We start from the raw sequence: 18,513 nt of genomic DNA on the forward strand, positions 1-18,513 counted from the left end.
CATTCCTCCTGTCGAGATATGCGACGATAGAGCCATGTGTTGACAAACGCGTCGCGTGAGCACGCGGTGGGTCTGTGCACACGGTGGGGAAGACTTCTATGCTGATCGCGAGATGGCTTCAAATTTCAGGCGAAATGCATGGCTCCGTTCATATGAGGAAGGTTGCCTGTCACATCCGTAATTCGAAAAAAATGTGACACGTTTGGATTGCAGGTGTACGTGTCACAAAGTGAACGGCTTCATTGGAACAGCTCCCGGTCACTCGGGATTATTTTGTACCTTGGTTCTCATCACGTGTTCGCGAACGGCGGCGCAGGCCAATGACGCGCGGAGAGATCCCGCGGGCAGGGCTCCCCGAAACAGAAGCTACGCAGCGGCTTCAGCCAGCACCAGCGACTTCCTCGAACCGCACCCGACCACCAGCGCAATAACAACACCACCGCACCGCACGCCGCTTCTTCGCCTCGACCAGACCGAACCCGCGACACCTCCACGCCCTCTCACGCATTCCCTCATCCTCTCTCGTGCATCCCTCACAGCATCCAACATCATCACTGCCTGCACAAATTCAATATCCATTCGCACTCAGCATACCCCTCCGTCGCTTAATACACCAACCACCCACCTTCGTCTTATTTGACACACATTGCCAGCAACACAAAACTGTGAACGCGCGCGACTGTATCTTCCGAAAAAACTCACTCATCTTCCATCACTTGCGCACACCCTGCTCGCCTCCAGAATCAACAGACACCCTTTGACTGGTCGGCTTCTCCACGGAGACGTCCCGCCATGTCAGTCCGCCACTACACCATTGAGCAGCTGCTCAAGCTGCGGGAGTCACCGCTAGTGAAGAAACCGGAGGACCTGCCAGCTATTGAGCAGTGGATAGAGTATCTCTACCTCGACAAAGACTCAAGGGAGAAGCTAAGGATCCCTCACAGTGAGTCGGCCGTGCAGCAGCAGGCGCACCCGCAACAGTCGCAACACCAGAAAGATGGCAACAGCAAGGATGCTCGGTCTCGAGTCGCGAGGCCGAGTAACAATGGCGACGCTTCGCCTATGGGCAACTTCAGTACTGGCCAAAGGCCGAGTCTCATGCAGACGCGGAGTCACGCTTCCAAGAACGGTGGTGAGTTCAAGGCAGAAGCTTGTCGCACGAACCATTCGCTGACCTTTGTTGCAGACGACGTTGTACTTGGCCCACCCAAGACTGCGTTCTCATCGAGCAGCCGATTCGCGCGTGCGAACCAGACCGGAGAGAACAACGCTGGCGGCGAGGAGACTGAGGGAGCGCGTTCGCGCACATTCGGCGAGCGTCAGCAGAACCGCAACAACAAGAGCATTGGTGAGAAAGACGGAGGCCGCGACTGGACAGCTTTGCGCCAGCCCAAGGCTCATGGTGAATCCGAAGATACAAGAGATACCTCTGATCGCCTCGGCAAGTACGGAAGGCGTGATCGTGACCGCGATCATGATGGCGAGCGCCGCAATGGCGACAAGCAGGACAACCGCTGGGGCCAGAGGGATGATAGGCGTCAGAATGGCGAGCGTCAAGGAGGATGGCGCGATCGCGAGAACAACCGCCAGAACCGAGGTTGGGATCGAAGTGATCAGGCTGAGAAGGAGCCGGAATGGTTTGATGAGCCTATGAAGAAGCAAGAAGAGGATCTTGGAGTCGGCACGGCTCATACCCAGGCTGATTTCCAGAAGTGGAAGGAAATGATGAAGGGTAACAAGGCGCCAGCAGAGGAAACTGCGCCGGCTCCACCGCCCCCCACTCAGAAGACTCCCGCTAAACAGACTGCTGTGAAGCTCGACAGCTTCTCGGAACCGATGTTTGGTGGTTTCGGTGTCAAGCCCATGGACTCTCCATCAGACTCTGCGAAAGCAGCGCCATCAAAGGCAAAATCCAGCCGTTTCGCCTCTGTATTCAAGAAGGATGAGCTACCCCAGGTTGCTCCTCAGGAAGCTCCTGTGCAGCAGCAGCCTATGCCAGAGCCAGGACAAGGCCTTAACGAGGATAAAGCCGGCTTTCAGCGCATTCTTCAAATGCTCGGTGGAGCGAACATCGGCCAGCCACAAGCTCCTGCTATGCCTGCTGGTCCTAGTGAACCGGCCTCACCGCAAATTCGTGGCCCGGCAGGCGGTGCTAAGCAGAAGAGCCGCTTCTTCGACTCCGCCCCAAAGAGTCCCGGAGAGGTGCACTCGCCCCAATCGCGTTTCCAGTCGCCGCGAGTTCAGGCTAATAGTCTCCCTCCTGCGAGTCGTGGCATGGTCGACGACCCGGCCGGGTTCTTTGGTCTCCCTGCGCCACAAAAGTCGCAACAGGACTCGCCTGCACTGCCATTCCCGCCAAGCAATGTCGTATCCCCCGAGCCTTCCCAAATCTCGAACGGTAACCGCGAATCGTACCCTTCGCAGCAGCGCCCCCATGAGGCGGGTGCGAGCGGCCCGCCGTCTCGTGGGTCTGCCACTCCGGATGTTGGAATCCAAAACTTACTGGCTGCTCAACGGGCCCAGCGACCGCAGGCCTCGAACAAGGACAGCGAGTTTCTTCTTGGTCTTCTGCAAGGTCAAGGTCCACGACCTGCTTCTCAACAGCCTCGTCCTCAGCAAGACTTCAACCTCTGGGTCGGCCAGCCGCCTGAGCCTCATGCCCCCAAGCCGCGCGCTCCTCCCCCTCCCGGTCTGATCGATGATCAGCTGCTGCGTAACGCGCCTCCGGAGATGTCGAGGCCTGATCAGCCGCCTATGGCTGGCCCAGATGTTGCTCGCCGTTCATCTCAGCGAGCACCAGCCGCTGCTCCTCCTGGGTTTGATGAGCACATGTTCATGCAACAACAGATGCAGCAGCGAAGAAACTTTGCCGAAATGCCTCAACAACCTCAGCAACAGCCACCGCCGCCTAACCGTCGCATGGGTGGACACCCTAGCCTTTCAGGAATGATGCCTCAGCAGCAGCCCCAGTTCCCTCCCGACTTCCCTTTTATGCAATCACCTCCAATTCCTCATCAAGGCCCACCTCAAGGGCCGCCTGGCTTCGCACCTAACATGCGCCATCCCCAAGGATTTGCCAACGGTCCGAATATTTTCCAGGCTCAACAGCAGCGTGAGCCTCCGGGCTTTGGAGGTATGATGCAGAACCCGATGTCGCCGCCCGCACCTCCTCCCGGATTCGGACCTCCACCGCCTGGCATGCCACCAGGATTAATGGGCATGCGTTCCCCTCCTTTTGAGGGAATGCCCGGCCAGAGGCGTTAGGAGAGCCCCGTGCATGACACACAGACGTCTCCACAAGATCAAAACCCGGTGCTTTCTCGAGAAACTATACTGGAACCGTATGTACCACTCGCGTTTGAAAGGCTTTTCAGCCCATTAGAAGGCGTCATTGCAGCTGCAAGTAGGAATGTAGTGGTCATGATGGCCAGCTCAGATAGAATCGAGCGGATGAGGGATTTGAGACTGGACTCTGCCCTGCCGGTGGATGGCACCGGCGAGACTGATCAAGACAAGCGTCGAGAATCGACTCTGAGCCCACAGGCCTCCGAGATCCAGCCTGGTGCAGCCCTTCACTTAAGCGAAAGCGAAAACGATTACATACCTCCCATCCGTTCCAACGTCCAATTTGCTCCTCGTCTGCCGAGCGTCGATGAGACTTCTGTTCCACCAACAACGACTTTTGTACCCACACCATACTATCAGCCGCTGCCGTCGCTCTCTACAGCGACCCCTTTCGTTCAAGACAATGATGAGGCCCAGGTCTCGCCGACGACTGTCTTTGATCCTTCTCATGAATCTTACCCGGCTTTACCGCAATGGACCGCTGTGAACAGTGTGCCGAGTACTCATGAGACCCCCGACTCGTTTATACAATACCCTCACCCGTCACCGCTTTGGACAGCTGTGAACAATGTAACTGGCGCAACTGGGACATCCGGCTCGCCAACAGTGGCACTTCCTCGAGCTTCACCCCAGTCTCCTACAACAGGTTTTTCCTCAAGACAGTCTTCGCTGCAGCTATCACAATTCGTACCTCCCAACGAACCCGTCATAGCACCTCTACAAAGCGAGAGCCCAGCAAACAGCGCCTACAGCCCGCTACCTACTCCCGCCCTCCGCCGCTCCCCTCACCACGCACACTTCATCATCGGCGCGAGCGACTCCTCGTCGTCCATAGCATCATCGAGCGCCCCAAGCCCCAGCACACAAGCGCAACGCCGCCGCCGGCTCAGCGGCCTCACGAACCGCGACATTCAAGCCCAGATGGAGCTCATCCGCCGTCAGGCTCTGCAACTGGGCGAGATCTTCCTGCCGACCGGCTACAGCACTCCCGCGCCTTACATGAACGGCCCCATTGAGCCAGCCGATCCCGGAAGAACGCCCACGCCCGTCATCGCTAACGGCAGGACGGCCGCGCAGCGCGACCGCTCCCCGCTCCGTCCGGTCCGCTGGATGCCCGCGCCAGGCGGCAACCCGGCTGGTTTCACGATTCCTCCTACGCCCTCGGAACTCCGCACGCCGAGCCCGGAGCGTACATTGACCCTGACGCCTCTCCCCGTCCTTTTCAGAGGCGTCGTCGCGCCGCCGCAGGATGCTCCGCCGCGGACTGCGGAGCGGGAGAGGAGGTACGACGAACATCGGAGGCCGGAGCAGTTCAACTACGATGTAGAGGCGGGCAGTGATCATGCAATTGCTTTTTCGCCTGAGAGGAGCGCGCTGAGTGAAATTGACCTAGGTGGTGATAGCGATGCGGACGATGAGCGGAGCGAGGAGGATTGGATTTCAAGGCTGGAGAGGAGAGCGACGAGGTGAGATGGCCGTGTTGGTCGCTCGCTGCTATTGTACGGCTCACTGTATATCAGCTCTTGGGGGCTTCCGGTGATGGGGTAATTGATAATTCCAATACAGCAAATAAACATACTCGCTACTGTGAATCGTGTTCTCGAAATCGGGGTACTCGCCGCCTCACAATGCCGAACTCCAGCACTGACAAAACCACTTCTACCTCGTAAATGCGTCTTCGTCAGCTCTCACTCAAAAGAATCCGCCTCTAGCAAACAACAGAAACGCCAAACCTTCAATGACATTCCCGATCGTCACCCACCCAACCCTCAGCTCAAGACCTCACTCAACATCCCACTCAAATCACCTATCAAACCAGACTCTGTCCTTCATGCCCCTCCTCCCCACTCCTCCTCTCACTCCCCAGCGTCTCCGCGCTCTGCCTCGGCGTATTAAACCCACTCGTCTGAAACTCGCTCGACTCCCTCGCCACGCGGTGGTCCTCATCGTACGGTCTCGCAAACGGCGCGTAAACCTCTTTCGCGCTGCGCGAATGCCCCGGCCCGCCGTCCGCGATGTGCTCGTTCGGCAGCGCCACGCGCCGCTGCCAGCGCGGGAGCGCGGAGGGCAGGCTGTGGTTGCAGTTGGGGCAGGAGCGGGGCGCGAAGAGGGCCGGGAGGGCGAGGAGAGTGAGGTAGGTGTGGATGCAGCTGGTGGGTTGGGGTTAGGGTTTGGTTTGGTTGGTGGGGAGGAAGGGGGGAGACGGACAAGTTGATCATCATGGGGAAGGTGGCGTAAGTTCCGAGCATGACTTCGTTGGATGACCAGTAGTGGGTGGTTGCGAGGTGGATCCAGCTGGGTTGTGGAGGGTCAGTGATTCGGGCTTGATTGACTGCGGGCCGGGGGGGTTTATTACCTGAGTATCAGCACGAGGATCAGGGACGAGGCTACGATGAAGTCCGCGTGAGGCCCTTTGGGGAAGCGTTTGCCCTTGCCTGCGAGGACTACTAGGCCGAGGAAGCAGGATGCAGCCATTGGGATGAGGCCGAGGGCTGGGAGGGGTTTGGCGGACACTACGCCGGCGGGGATGGCGAGTGCCATGGCGGGGATGAAAGTGAGGACGGTGATGGTGCGCAGCTGGCGGTTTGGGGCGCGAGGTGCATCGGGGATGGTGTTGGACGCCATTTTGACAGGATGTGTTTGTTAGTGCTGAGGCTCCGTAGGCAATCAATGGTGATGGCGTTGTGATTCAAAGGTTGGTTTCAATGCTTCTTAACCAACGAAGGTCACTTTTTGTATTGGGAGATATATAGTCAGCACCTATGCTTGCAGCCTGGAGAGTTGCGGCCATTCTCGCGCGTCAGTGGAGAATGTCGATCGAACGGAGTGCGGTTGGTTTGAGCTAGAGATCCTTCGCGACAGGCGTCAAGATTTGCGCTGGCGTGATTGGCCAGAGCATCGTGTTTCCAACGCTCGCTACGCTATTTTCGAGCTGATATGTACTGAAGTGGACCCGGGAAGTGCCAGGGAGAGGCGCAGGAGTGTCTCGGTTTGAAAATTGGACTGCCTCCAAGCCATCAAACCAATGGGAGTACAAGCTTCGTTGGCCGCGCTCCAGAGAATGGGCTCCTCAGCTGAGGCAGAAGAGGCCGGTGCTTGCAACATGGACAGTTTGTTTTCTGGGGGTATCTACATCTTACACGGATCTCGTTGCCTTTTCACAACCGTGGGCCGAAGGCGCTCCTCTCCTTGTGCGCGGAAACCTTCACTTCATCCCGCGTTTGCCCTCCCTCGATCGCCATTGCTCACTCAAGGTATCTCGTTAAAACAAACTGAAAAAGCCGAACCAAAAGAAAACGTCACAAATAGTACAATGCGAAAGCATGCAGGAGCTCCCTTCATCTACTCGTCATCGACGAGGATGGCACCTTCATCTGCGGTGACACGTGCCTCCACGGCCGGCGCCTCGGGCTTGGCTCGCTTTTGTGTACTCTCGATGCCCTCTTCCAGGTCACGTTTGCGCTTTTCGCCGGCGACATCGCTAGGCTGGGCGCTGTCGATTTGGACGTGGTTGCCATTGGGCTCGGTGCGCTTCGCTTGGCTGATTGGAGCGACTTCTTCGATGGGCTCATCGTCATCGTTGATGGCACCGTTGGTGTCGTCACTTGTAGGTTCAGGCGCAGGCTTCGGCGGGAGGTGAAGCTCCGCGGGCTCTATTTGCGGGATGCCGTGCTGTTCGGTGTGCGGCGAAGTGCTCAGAACGAGATCGACACGGGGAGTATCGCTGTCGTCCATGATGGTGATGAAGTCGTTGCTGGAGAGGTTAACACCAAGCTCGGAGAGCGGGCGTTCCAGGTTCTCCTCAAGGTCCACGTCGTAGATCACGTTGTCTTGTACAGAGATCGATAGCTCATCACGCTGGTAACCTTTGCTTTCAAGTTCACTGACGAGCTGCGAGATTGTCGGGTTGGACTCCTTCGGGATGAGTAGGCGAGCGTAAGTCGGTGAACAGACAGGGCAGCGTGGATTCGGTTGGCCAAGGCTTTGAGTGGCTATGACTCGTTCTGTACTCCTAGAGTTAAGGAATACCATCTTTGAGCCGCCTAGAGGCGGGTCGTCTTTACCCGTCAGAGTCGTGGTGGGGAGGCTGTTATTTGCAGTAGGCTTGGCCATGGCTTCATTCTTGCCGGCTTGACTCTTCAGCACCTTGTAGGACTGCATGACGGACAAACTGGCAGTCATGGCGTTTGACGTCGCAATGGCTGGTATGATGTTGCCCGCCATTTGTTTGATTTCCCACTCGCTGTTCGCAGGGATACCGAAGATGTGTGAGCGCAAATTGGCGGCTGCGGAAACGAAATCCAGAGTGTCCTTGTCGTCCTTGTCGAAGCTCATAGTGTGCTCGCCCGCTTGGGCACGATTGCAGAGTGCATCCAGGCTGTAGCAGAACACGGCCAGATTCTCTTCAACAGTCCAGACGCGCTGATCCTGCACTGAAAGCGCTTGTCCTGTCTTCACCAGATCCGTATCCGCTTTCAATGCGTCGAATGTGAGTGGTTCAGGAGGTGTCCGGTTCTGCCACATCTCACTCATGGACCGCAAGCGTTCGACATCATCGTGGAAGACCTTGTTGAATACCGCTCGCGCAAATTCGCTCGTTCCCATCAAACTGCGAATCTTTTTCAATGCTTGCGCTTCCTCCCTCAATTTGACCACCTCTTCAGCATTGTCGGCGTCCGTCACCGCAACGTCCGTCGAGTCCTCCTCGCTGGTACCAAAGAGCTCCGGAAAGAGATAAGACTTTGCCCAGACAATGCAGTGTATGGGTTGCGAAGGAGTCGATCTAATGGTGCAAATTGGGAAGCTTTTCTGTACAGGCTTGGGGTTGCAATCATAGCACTCGGTGTTGCCCTTCTGAATGGCCTGGACCTGCCCGTTGAATCCAGTCGTACCGCTTTCGATGAGCGGCACGCTCGCCGCGAGGCACATGCGGTTTACATGACGCCGAGCCTTAAGGTTGTCGAGGGCGTTGAAGACAATATCAAAACCAGCGAAGAAGTCGACATCGTATTGCGAGTCAAAGATGTCGCCGTGGTGTGCATCGATATTCACTGTTGGGTTGAACTGGCTAGCGGTCTCCTTTGCGACGATGGCTTTCGGCTTCTTGATATGCTGCTTTCGGAATAGGAATTGGCGATTGAGGTTGCTGAGATCGATGGTGTCCAAATCAATGAGCACGATGCCGGGCGTGCGCGCGAGGAGTGTCGGCACAGGCGCCTCTTCTTGTGCGTCGCTCGATTGTGTGTATCCCGAACCAAAGCCAGAGCAAACAAGGTTCTTCAGCAGCTCGCAGCCAATTCCACCAGCACCAACGACCAGGACTCTGCTGTCCTTGACGCGCTTTGCGAGTGGCAGGCCAAGCGCCTGAACCAATCCACGATCCCTCCTCTGCATTTTGAATTGTGTCCGGTTTGGTGTTGGTTGTGGTGTCTGCTTGCAAGCGTTTGCGCGCAAACGAGACTATGCCTGCGTTCGAGCACGTGCGAAAGTCGGAGTCGTAAAGCGGCGAGTTCGAGTTGCGCACGTGACCATACGCAGTGAGGCGACCAGAGTCCTCACTCGAAGAGGGGGTGTATTCGAAGAATGAGGAGGTGATCCAGCGCACGCCCGAGCCTTGGGAGCCCGAAGTCGGGTGTTTGGAGGTCGCAGGCGCAGCACGAGATGTGTCGCGGCACAGTCGATGGTCGGGGTGAAGGTTTGCGCGCGGCCAGCGAGTGTCAGAGATGTGAAAGAGAGGCGGTGATCTTCAAGGGCGATAGTTCGGGCGGGTGCGCGTGGGAGGCTTGAGGCTCTTTCGTCGGGGCCCGGTCAACGCGCGTGCATTGGCTCGACAGCCCGCCAAACGCCCTCAAGCTCTCGCGCCACGCCGACGTCCCGAAAGGCTGTCCGAGCTCTTGGCTTACAACGTCATTTCCGCATCGGGCTAATGCTTATTCGTCACTTCACTTCCAATTCCTCGAGACGATGCGCAACTCTACGCCGACTCGTTTCGCGCGTAATTTTGCATATTCTCGATGCACGTGAAAGCGAACCGTCAAGCAAATATGATTATCCGTGGTGGGCCACGATCGGACAGGCTCCAGTGTCGCGGCAGTCTGTCACTCGTCGAAGCTGGACCATCTTCGAGAAATCAACGCGATGCGTTACAACCCATGGTAGAGTATCAATTTCCAAGTTTCATATAATTTTTCAAGGCCGCCTACACCCTCTCGTTCGAGAGGTTTCCTACTCGGATTACGCAACATGTGACTGCTTACCACGTACTGTCCTCCAAAGCTCCCACTTGCACATGCAGTGTCAGATGCTTGACTTCCGTGAAAGGTCCCTACGAGAAGTTTGCTGAGAACAGCGCATCCGACGATATTGATACACCTCGTGGCAAAGACCGTGTCAAACCACCTTGTTATCGGGCGCCACCCCACGGTCTCTACACAAGGGAAGGTGGTGGAATTGCAGCATTGTAACGAGGCCGAGCTTCAGAACAATTGCTTGGTTAATGCCGTCCCCATGCCTCCCCTAACTACATAGCCTGAGAATGCACTTCTCATCTTCATGGCATCTCGGGTGCTGACGGGTCAATGACTGCCCTTGACTGATCTCATGGCGCAATCACGCTGGCAGACGGAGTCAGTCAATGGGCTATACCGGGCCGCGCATCAAACTGTTACTACGTGTATCATATTTAAGCGTTTCCCCTGCTCCTTTCATGCAGTCAGCGACAACTTATTGACCATTTGCTCGGGCATTCAACAACGCAGGGAACATTATCGCCAAGCTTCACGCCGCCTGGGACTGTGGAAGTGTGCACATTAATTAAAGTATTTCAAGCAATACTCCAGGTGGACTCTACTCAGATTTGGCTGCCATTTGATGGAACCTAGCCACAATGTAAGGAACACCGAGGGGAACGAGCGGCAATCGCCGCCAACAGCACCGTCGCAGGATCAAGACTTCTGGTTGAACCATGAATTCGAGGAGCAGTTCGATTTCGATGCATACTTGCGCAACCAGCAACAGGAAGAAATGAATTTTGATCAGCCCTCCGCTACAAACGCCGCCTTTGGATCGGATCGTCCTCAAGATTCCTTGTATCGAGACTTCCTGTTCCCAGAATTCGACCAGTCAATGTCAGGGCCATACTTCAATGCTAGTTCAACACTTGGACAGAATGCTACGTCGGAGTTGATGGTGAATGGCACGATGCGATACGGAGATCTAAATGCCTTTCAGCATTCTGGAGACCTCGATCTCAGGCAAACAACTGCCAACGCATCACTCTTTTTGGGCGATCCCAACGCCGCACCTACCCTTCCACATCTCAGATCCCCAGATCCAGTAGATCCTGATCTGACGGCATTAACCCATTCTTATAACAACCTCTCTCGTCTTCCGTATCCTGGACCTTCACACGAACATATGAGTGGAGCTTACGGGCACTCAGCCTTTGGCCGTAACATCAACCAGTCTTCTCCTGCTCCGACGCATCTGCCGATTGAAGCAACAAATCGCCCTAGGAGACGGAGACGCACCTCGACAGAATCGATGCAAACACCAGATCCAACGCGGCTCAAAAGAGAGTGTGCTGGTTGCGCCAAAGCTTTCAACCAGTCCAAAGATCCCGATCTCCACCGTTGCACCCGCTGCTACGAAAAGCACGTGAAGCATACCGCCGGCCCCACCACCTACATTTACCAGCCAGAAATCACGATCAACGAAGCGTGGAAGACATTGTATCCGATCCTGGCTCCCATAGCCTTAGTGGGCGATGACGTGCACACGGCAAAATCGCTTCAAGGACATTACGTCCGTCGGTTGATCGAGGCTATCTCCGTGCCGTACCTGAGCGATCAGAGTGGAACGAAAGAAGATCAGCAGCGCGTCGCGCAGCAATCGAAGCTCAACAAGAAACCCTTCGACAGCACGCAGTACCGGGACGACAAGGTGAACGCGCGTGTTCAGTTTCTCTTCGTAAGCACCTCCTCGCCCTCATCTTGTCCCGCAAAGTATCATCAATAACTGACATCTCCCCAAGCACATCGCCCTCAGCTACCATGAGGGCGGGCCCTCCTTCTACGACACCGGCGGCGACAACTCCGGCTACGGCGAAGACAAGACCCTCAAGTTCTCCGACCGCCTCGAGCGCATCATCCAGCTGCTCACCGTAAGCATTCTCCCCTTACACTCCCAATTTCCAACCAAGCCCACTAACCCTCTCCCCTCCGCCAGCTCGACAAAGACATCGCCATGGACGTCATCGAAGGCCGCGGCGTCACAGCCCTCGTGCACAACCCCAACAAATACGAGCGCGTACGTTGCCCCCCTGCCCCATCCCACTCTCCCTTTCCTTTTCCCCCAAACATATTTCGACTAACACGCCCCACTCCCACAGCGCAAACGCGACAACAAGAAATCCAACGACACAAAGCAAGACCTGCAGGAAAAGGGCAAGCAGCTGCACATGCTCGCCGCCGGCGCCCCGTCGCTCAGCCCCGGTCCCGGAATCGGCACAAGTACGCTTGCGAGCGAGCAGGCGTACATGTCTCTGCCAGCGGGTTCGGATCAGCCAGTATCTGGGCCGTCGATGTTGGGCGGTGGGAGTGAGGCTGCAGGAGCGGTCGATGAGCTGGAGGGGTACGCGCCTGCTCCAAGGTATTTCTGAGCGGGCTTGCGCTGGGCGTGTCGCGGTGGAAGGCGATGTGATGATCTGAACTGACATGTAAGGCGTAGCGAGGATTGGGCGTTTGATATTTTGCCAGCAGTCCCCATTCGACTCTGGAGTCGAAGGGCGGGCGAAGATGTAACATTTAATGTATTCGGGAAATCAAGTTCGGCAGTTTTGAAACATTTTCATCAATTGGGCACGTTGAAGTATTCAGTATTTACAGGCATGTCCATTTTTGTAATCCCCAGCACAAGCCGTGGCCCGCGCGCATGAAAGAAACCATGCAAAAAGCCCAAGATCGCAATAAACGCCATGCAGAATAACAGTACGATGGAATCAACAGTTGATCTTGACCAGTATTCGTTAAATAGCAAAAATGAAGCAAGTCGATCTATTCGATCTTCTTACTCGTCGTCCTCTTCGAGCTCGGCGGTCTGGAAAAACTAGTCAGTACGATTGCCATGTTTAGAGTGTCATGAGTTTCAAGCATCACTTACGTCCTCGTGGAAAGCCTTGCCCTCGAGGGTAGGCTTAATCATACCAATGCGAATAGCAAAGTCACCGAACCTCTCGCCCTCGTTGCGCTCCGCAGCGTAGCGCTTGATGAGCGGCTTGAGGATGGCGAGGATCTCGTCCTCCTTGATGGAGCTACGGTAGAGCTTGTTGAGGCGCTGGCCGTGGTAGCCACCGCCGAGGTACATGTTGTACGCGCCGTAGGCCTTGCCGACGAAGGCGACTTCGGCCAGCCAGGGGCGCGCGCAGCCGTTGGGGCAGCCCGTCATGCGCATGACGATGCTGTCCTGGCGCAGGCCGTTCTCCTCAATCGCGCCCTCGAGCTTGGTGATCAGCTCCGGCAGGTAGCGCTCGGACTCGGCCATGGCGAGGCCGCAGGTGGGGAAGGCGACGCAGGCGGAGGAGCTGAGGCGGAGGGCGGAGAAGTTGGTGTTGTCGAGCTTGTACTTGGCCAGCAGGTCCTTCATGGTCTGCAGGTCCTCCTCGGCGACGCGCGAGAGGATCAGGTGCTGGTTGCCGGTCAGGCGGAACTCGCCCTTGTGCACCTTGGCGATCTCGAGGAGACCGGTTTTCATGGGGAACTCGGCGGTGTCCTCGATGCGGCCGTTCTCGATGAACATGGTGAAGTGCCACTTGCCCTCCTCGTCCTTCTGCCAGCCGAAGGTGTCGACGTTGGAGTCGAAGTGGAAGGGCCTGGGGTCTTCGAACTTCTCGCCCCAGTACTTCTCGACCTCAGCCTTGAAGACGTCGAGACCCATGTTGTCGATGGTGTACTTCAGACGGGCGTTCTTGCGGTTCTGGCGGTTACCGTTGTCACGCTGGACGAGCATGACCTTCTCGCAAGCGATGTGGACCTTGTCCTTGCTGACGAAACCGAGGTTGCTGCCAGTACGGGGGTAGGTCTTCTTCATGTTGTGAGTCACACCCATACCACCACCGGCGAGCAAGTTGAAACCAACGAGGTGGCCATCATCGCCCTTGATGGCGATGAGACCAATGTCGTGGGCGTAGACGTCGGTGTCGTTGTGAGGAGGGATGGCGATGGTGATCTTGAACTTTCTGGGCAGGTAGGTCGGGCCGTACAGAGGCTCGAAGTCCTGGACAGCGTCACCGGCAATTTGCTCCTTCTTGCCGTCATCATCCTGCAGCCAGATCTCGTGGTACGCAGTGGTAGACGGGAGAAGGTGGTCGGAGATCTTCTTAGCGCAAGCGTTGGTCTCCTTGTGAAGCTCATTCAGCTCAGGCAGAGAAGAGCACATGACGTTACGGTTGACATCACCGCAGGCGGCGATGGTGGTCATGAGGGCCTGGTTGATGGCCTGCATAGCAGGCTTCAGCTTGCCCTTGACGATACCGTGGAACTGGAAGGTCTGGCGGGTTGTGAGCTTCATGGTCTCGTTGCCAAGGTTGTCAGAGATGGCGTCCATCTGCTGCCACTGGAGAGGGGTGGCGACACCACCAGGCAGACGGCAACGGATCATGAAGGAGTAGGCCGGCTCAAGACCCTGGGCCTTGCGCTCGTCACGCAAGTCACGGTCATCCTGCATGTAGGTACCGTGGAACTTGGTGAGCTGCTGGTCGGAAGCACTAATGGCGCCAGTGGACGGGTCGTTCAGGCCCTCCACGATGGTGCCACGCAGGAAGTTGGAGTTGATCTTGATGTCCTCGTTGGTGATAGGCGGGGGCTCATCGGGAAGACCCTCGACGTTGCCCACGCCAAGCGCGTCCCAGAGCTTGGGCTCCCACTCGTTGTAGCCAGTCTGGTAGCCATCAGGGTCCTGGTCATCGCCGAGACCGATGTCCACCAGCTGCTGAGCACCAAGTGTCACAGCGCGAGCGAAAAGGTCCTTACCGGGCTTGTTGTAGTAGTGCTTGTCCTCCTTGCGGGGCCAGTAGTGGGAGTCACCAAGAGCGAAGACGGAGAACTTGACGTTGGCCAGATCCAGGTCGGTGGAGTCCTTGACGGCGGCCCAGAAGTTCAGGCCGTTCTGAGGGAACTCACCCTGACCGGCAGTGGAGGTGATGAAAACGATGTTCTCCTCGTTTGCCAAATCCTCGACAGGGTAGTCGTCCATGGACATGAACATGCTCTTGAGGCCTCTAGCCTTGGCGCGGGATGCCAGACGCTTAGCAAGCGACTCGGCGTTGCCGTTGTCAGAAGCAAACAGAACAGTGACGGGAGCACCCTGGAGGCCCTCAAGAAGGGTCTCGTAGGCGTCCTTCGCCTTGCGCTTCTGCACCTTGCGAACCTCGCTGCCGTAGCTCTCGGAAAGGCTTGCGTGGAACTCAGGGTGGCGCTGCATCAGCTGGGTGAGCTTGTTGTCGCGACGGAGGAAGTCTTGAAGCTCTTGCTTGATGCGCTCGGAGTCGAGCTGGAAGGACTCCTCGCCCTTCTCCTCGGCCTTGGGGTTCCAGCGGTAGAGAGGCCAGTAGCCGACGTCAACGGCCTTCTTGGTCTCCTGCAGAGCGGTGAGAGGGCTGTCATCCTCGCGGTTGTAAGGAAGGTAAGCAAGGACGATCGAAGGGCCGTCGAAAGCCTGAGCCTCCATGAAAGCCTGGAGAACCTGGGTGTAGCTGCTGTAGACAGCGACGGAAGCAACGTATGTGTTGCCGTAGTTCATGGCGTAGAGACCAATGTCCTTCTTTCTGCGGGCAGCATCCTGCGCGGCGCGCTCGCTGTAAGGAGTGGAGTCAACGACAAGCATGTTGACATTCTCGCCGGAAGCGATCACGTGGTGAACACCAGAGTTGCCGAGATCGTAGCTCCAGGCATCACTGCCGATGAGCCACTGGGACTCGTTGTAGAACAGACCCTTGTGGGAAAGCAGCTCCTTCGACTTAGGCGAGCCATCGGTGCCCAGGCGGGAGATGACCTCAGGAGCCAGGGTGTTGGCCTCGTCAGCCTTGTCGGCAGCCAAAGCCCACTGGCTGAGGTATTTGAGGACAGCATCGGTGGTGAAGGATTTCTCCTTGGCGGCCTGCTGCACCTCAGCAACGAAGCGCTTCCTGTGCTCCTTGCGTGCGAGCAGAGCGCCGAAGCCATACTCAGGGTTGGCCTTCAGCGAGCTGCTCACGCCGGCGTCCTTCTGCGACAGAGAGTTGGCAATGTGCAGTCTCTGACCGAAGAGCTGGTCAAGAACCTTCATGTAAGCGTTCTCGAGCTCAGGCTGCTTGGGCTCGAAGTCTTTCTGCACACCGGCGAGGCCAGAGTTGGGACCCTCGTGCAAGCCAATCTCCAGGTTTTGGATGGGAGTCTGAGACTTCAGGTTCTGGAAGATGCCAGACAGGGCCTGAGTAACAGTCGACTCCTCGACGTATCCAAGCTGGTATCCAACGATGAGCGGGCCCTGGCCGTTGCCAGCGCCACGGAGAGCCATCAACATATCCAACAGGAGCGGGCCCCACTTGGTGGTCTTCCTCTTAATCTGCTCCAGAACTGCGATCTTCTTGAGAGTGGCCGGGAGAACTTCGACCAGACGCTCAGTGAGCCAAGGCCTGTACAGCACGGGGGTAATGAAACCAGCGCCGTTGAAAAAATCGTGTTGTGAAGCCTGGTCGAGCTCGTTGCTGAAAAGGCCAGGGTCGGAGCCGAAGAGGAACATGGCGGATTCTGCGTTCGGGGGCCCAGTGTACTGGAAGGGGCTGTACGAACGGCCGGTCGAGGCCTTGATCTGCGACCAAATGGAGGAGCAAATCACCTCGACATCGTCGGAGCTCACGGGCTTCGGCTGCGACTCAATGGTGGTCGCAGACTCGGCCTCGGAGGCGGCCGAGCTGGATGCCTTGTTGTCGGTAGACGAAGAGGCAGTGGAGGGATCGCGGGTGCTAGCAGCAGCGGGCGAGAGCGTACCGCCAGCGATGGCGCGGGCTCTCTCCTCGCTTGGAACGGCGGAGGGCTTCGTCGCGCGCCTGCCCTCGCTGGCGTAGATTGTGCTCTCCTCGCATTTTGTACCCTGGTATGCCCTAGCCAAATCCACGTTCAAGACCTCAGAGCACAATTGCCTGCTCTCGTGCTGGATGGGCTGGTCCGCCTTGCTGTTCGCCGCATCGAAGAAGTGGATGACACCACGGCCACTCTGGATGGCCAGAGAGTGTGCGGTAAGTGACAGATCCTGCGCCTCTTGCAACGAGTTGCTCTGGATGAAGGTGAAACCGGTGTTCCTGATGCTCGTGATGTCGCCGTAGTCGGGGTAGCCGCTAGGGTGAAGGGCAACGTGGATGACGACTGGGTACTGTGCGAGCTTGTAGAGGTGGGGTATGCTCTTCACGAGGATGTCGCTCGAGGTTGTGACTGTCGTGAGCTTGCCATTGCGCAGAGGCTGGAAAGCTGAGAGAAGGGGGTCGGCATTGTGGCGGATGGGGAGGATCTCGGGGAGGGTCTCGCAAACGATCGAGTTGGCCTTGTTGGTGGCGTACTGAGCCAGGAACTTGGAGAACTCGGAGTCGGTGGCGAGGGAGGGCTGAACGGAGATGATCACGTCGGAGGACAGGTAGGCGACGCGGGCGACTGGTGGAAAGAGTCAGCACACAAATACAGTCTTGCATGATCTAGGGAGGGGCAAGTCGGCGCATACCTGCCTCGCCTGCGCTCAAGATGGAAGCCATGCTCGCGAAAAAGAAGCCAATCTATCCGCGACGCTGGCCGTGAGGTTGTAAGGTGAATGAGAGATCCCGCCTCCTTGAGATCTAGGCAGTAGGAGGGAGAGGTGCAGAGGGGCGGATGTGAGTGGTAATCATCTGCAGACGGATGGCAAAAGTGTCGTCCCACAGGTAACTTCTCCCGCCCGCCAGACACCAGACGCCGATTGCGGGCGGTGGAAATGTAACGTACGGCGCGTGATTGGCCGGTCCCCACAAAGTCGATGGCGTGATCGATGGAAGACTGCGCTGTGCGTCTGAAGCGCGGCCGAGGCGTGCAAAAATTTACCCTGGCCAAAACATCGAGACATCATGCATTTGTTCGACTAGCATTGCACATTGGCTTTGCCATGTCTGTTGATGCTGCTGGCCGGCTTGTCAGATTCTCGCTGCGTGCTACACAACCGGGCTTTGTCATCCAAAATGCATGTCGGCTTTACCAATCGGTACGTGTAATCTTGGCTGGGGAGCTATCGCGGCCCCGCTCAGTCCCCTACCTTAGCCTCCGCATACTTGACAGCACGCTTGGCCATGCGGAAACTCTGTACACTATTAGGAGGAGTACCTTGAGGGAGGCACGGGCGCTCTGATTCTGATGATGATGCGTGGCTTCGTCCCCTTCGAGTCGAAGGTGTCGCAAGTAGTCGAATGCTGCATGTCGAATTACAGACCGGACGACCTACAAAACATCCTGTTGGCCATTTATGGTCTGTGATTATTTCTGCTTTCTTCATATGGACTGCCCGTGAAAAAATGGGTATCACAACCGACTCTGAGATGTCTTCATAAGACGTGCGATAATTTTGCTTTCCTTATGACACGAGACGACGTTCAATATGAGTTTTCGCATGGCAACTCACTGCAGGTTGAGGAAGGAGCCACCGAGATGTCCCTCAAGGAAATCCGTTGCCGGCTTGCGCAGCACCGTATCAACGATCGGTTGTACGCTTCATCAAACGATTGATATGGGGGTTTTCACGCATTTAGTCAGGACGATTATTTCAATGTCCACGCACGATATTTCTGTCCAGAGAATGTGAGATAGCGGCTGGCTTTTGTGTGCATTTCACAGACAAGTTGCTGGAACGGGAAATTCATTGGTCCTAGGGCTTGAAAAAGTGAGGTGTCATCAACCCTGCCACCGCACTATACGTAAAGCGACGACTCGTTCGACGCTCGCTTATCTGCTGTGTTGTGCAGAATGATCACGGACCAAGTTACCTGTTGGTAATCTTTGCAAAGGAGTCACGGCATGTCTGAGCCGTGTTGCTGCACAGGCGACGTGATACGGATGATACTCTGAGCACCCAGCTGCCGGTGAGACCGCAACTGCAGTCGCAGTTGCTTGCGCTTAT

At 56.7% G+C, this 18,513-nt stretch overlaps 4 protein-coding genes across 4 annotated transcripts; 1 reads left to right on the forward strand and 3 right to left on the reverse strand.

The window, feature by feature from the left end:
* Positions 1-386: 386 nt before the first annotated feature.
* On the forward strand, positions 387-4,424 carry WHR41_03130 (uncharacterized protein). The gene is made up of 3 exons (XM_069371736.1): positions 387-893; positions 945-1,132; positions 1,187-4,424. The coding sequence occupies exons 1-3, from the start codon at positions 793-795 to the stop codon at positions 3,262-3,264; spliced, it is 2,367 nt and encodes a 788-aa protein (XP_069231018.1). The 5' UTR covers positions 387-792; the 3' UTR covers positions 3,265-4,424.
* Positions 4,425-4,885: 461 nt separating this feature from the next.
* WHR41_03131 (uncharacterized protein) lies at positions 4,886-6,085 on the reverse strand. Its single transcript, XM_069371737.1, has 3 exons — positions 5,702-6,085; positions 5,554-5,640; positions 4,886-5,495 (listed from the first exon to the last, which is right to left on the reverse strand). The coding sequence occupies exons 1-3, from the start codon at positions 5,968-5,970 to the stop codon at positions 5,156-5,158; spliced, it is 696 nt and encodes a 231-aa protein (XP_069231017.1). The 5' UTR covers positions 5,971-6,085; the 3' UTR covers positions 4,886-5,155.
* Positions 6,086-6,687: 602 nt separating this feature from the next.
* On the reverse strand, positions 6,688-8,739 carry WHR41_03132 (uncharacterized protein; the record flags this gene model as incomplete). Its single annotated transcript, XM_069371738.1, has 1 exon — positions 6,688-8,739. One exon carries the CDS (start codon positions 8,737-8,739, stop codon positions 6,688-6,690), a length of 2,052 nt encoding a protein of 683 aa, XP_069231065.1.
* Positions 8,740-12,171: 3,432 nt separating this feature from the next.
* WHR41_03133 (uncharacterized protein) lies at positions 12,172-17,286 on the reverse strand. The gene is made up of 3 exons (XM_069371739.1): positions 17,095-17,286; positions 12,505-17,027; positions 12,172-12,441 (listed from the first exon to the last, which is right to left on the reverse strand). The coding sequence occupies exons 1-3, from the start codon at positions 17,123-17,125 to the stop codon at positions 12,412-12,414; spliced, it is 4,584 nt and encodes a 1,527-aa protein (XP_069231015.1). The 5' UTR covers positions 17,126-17,286; the 3' UTR covers positions 12,172-12,411.
* Positions 17,287-18,513: the final 1,227 nt, after the last annotated feature.

This window comes from Cladosporium halotolerans (genome assembly GCF_011745625.1).
Source record: "Cladosporium halotolerans strain TM138-S3 chromosome Unknown Sca8, whole genome shotgun sequence".
In the NCBI taxonomy this organism is placed as follows: domain Eukaryota; kingdom Fungi; phylum Ascomycota; class Dothideomycetes; order Cladosporiales; family Cladosporiaceae; genus Cladosporium; species Cladosporium halotolerans.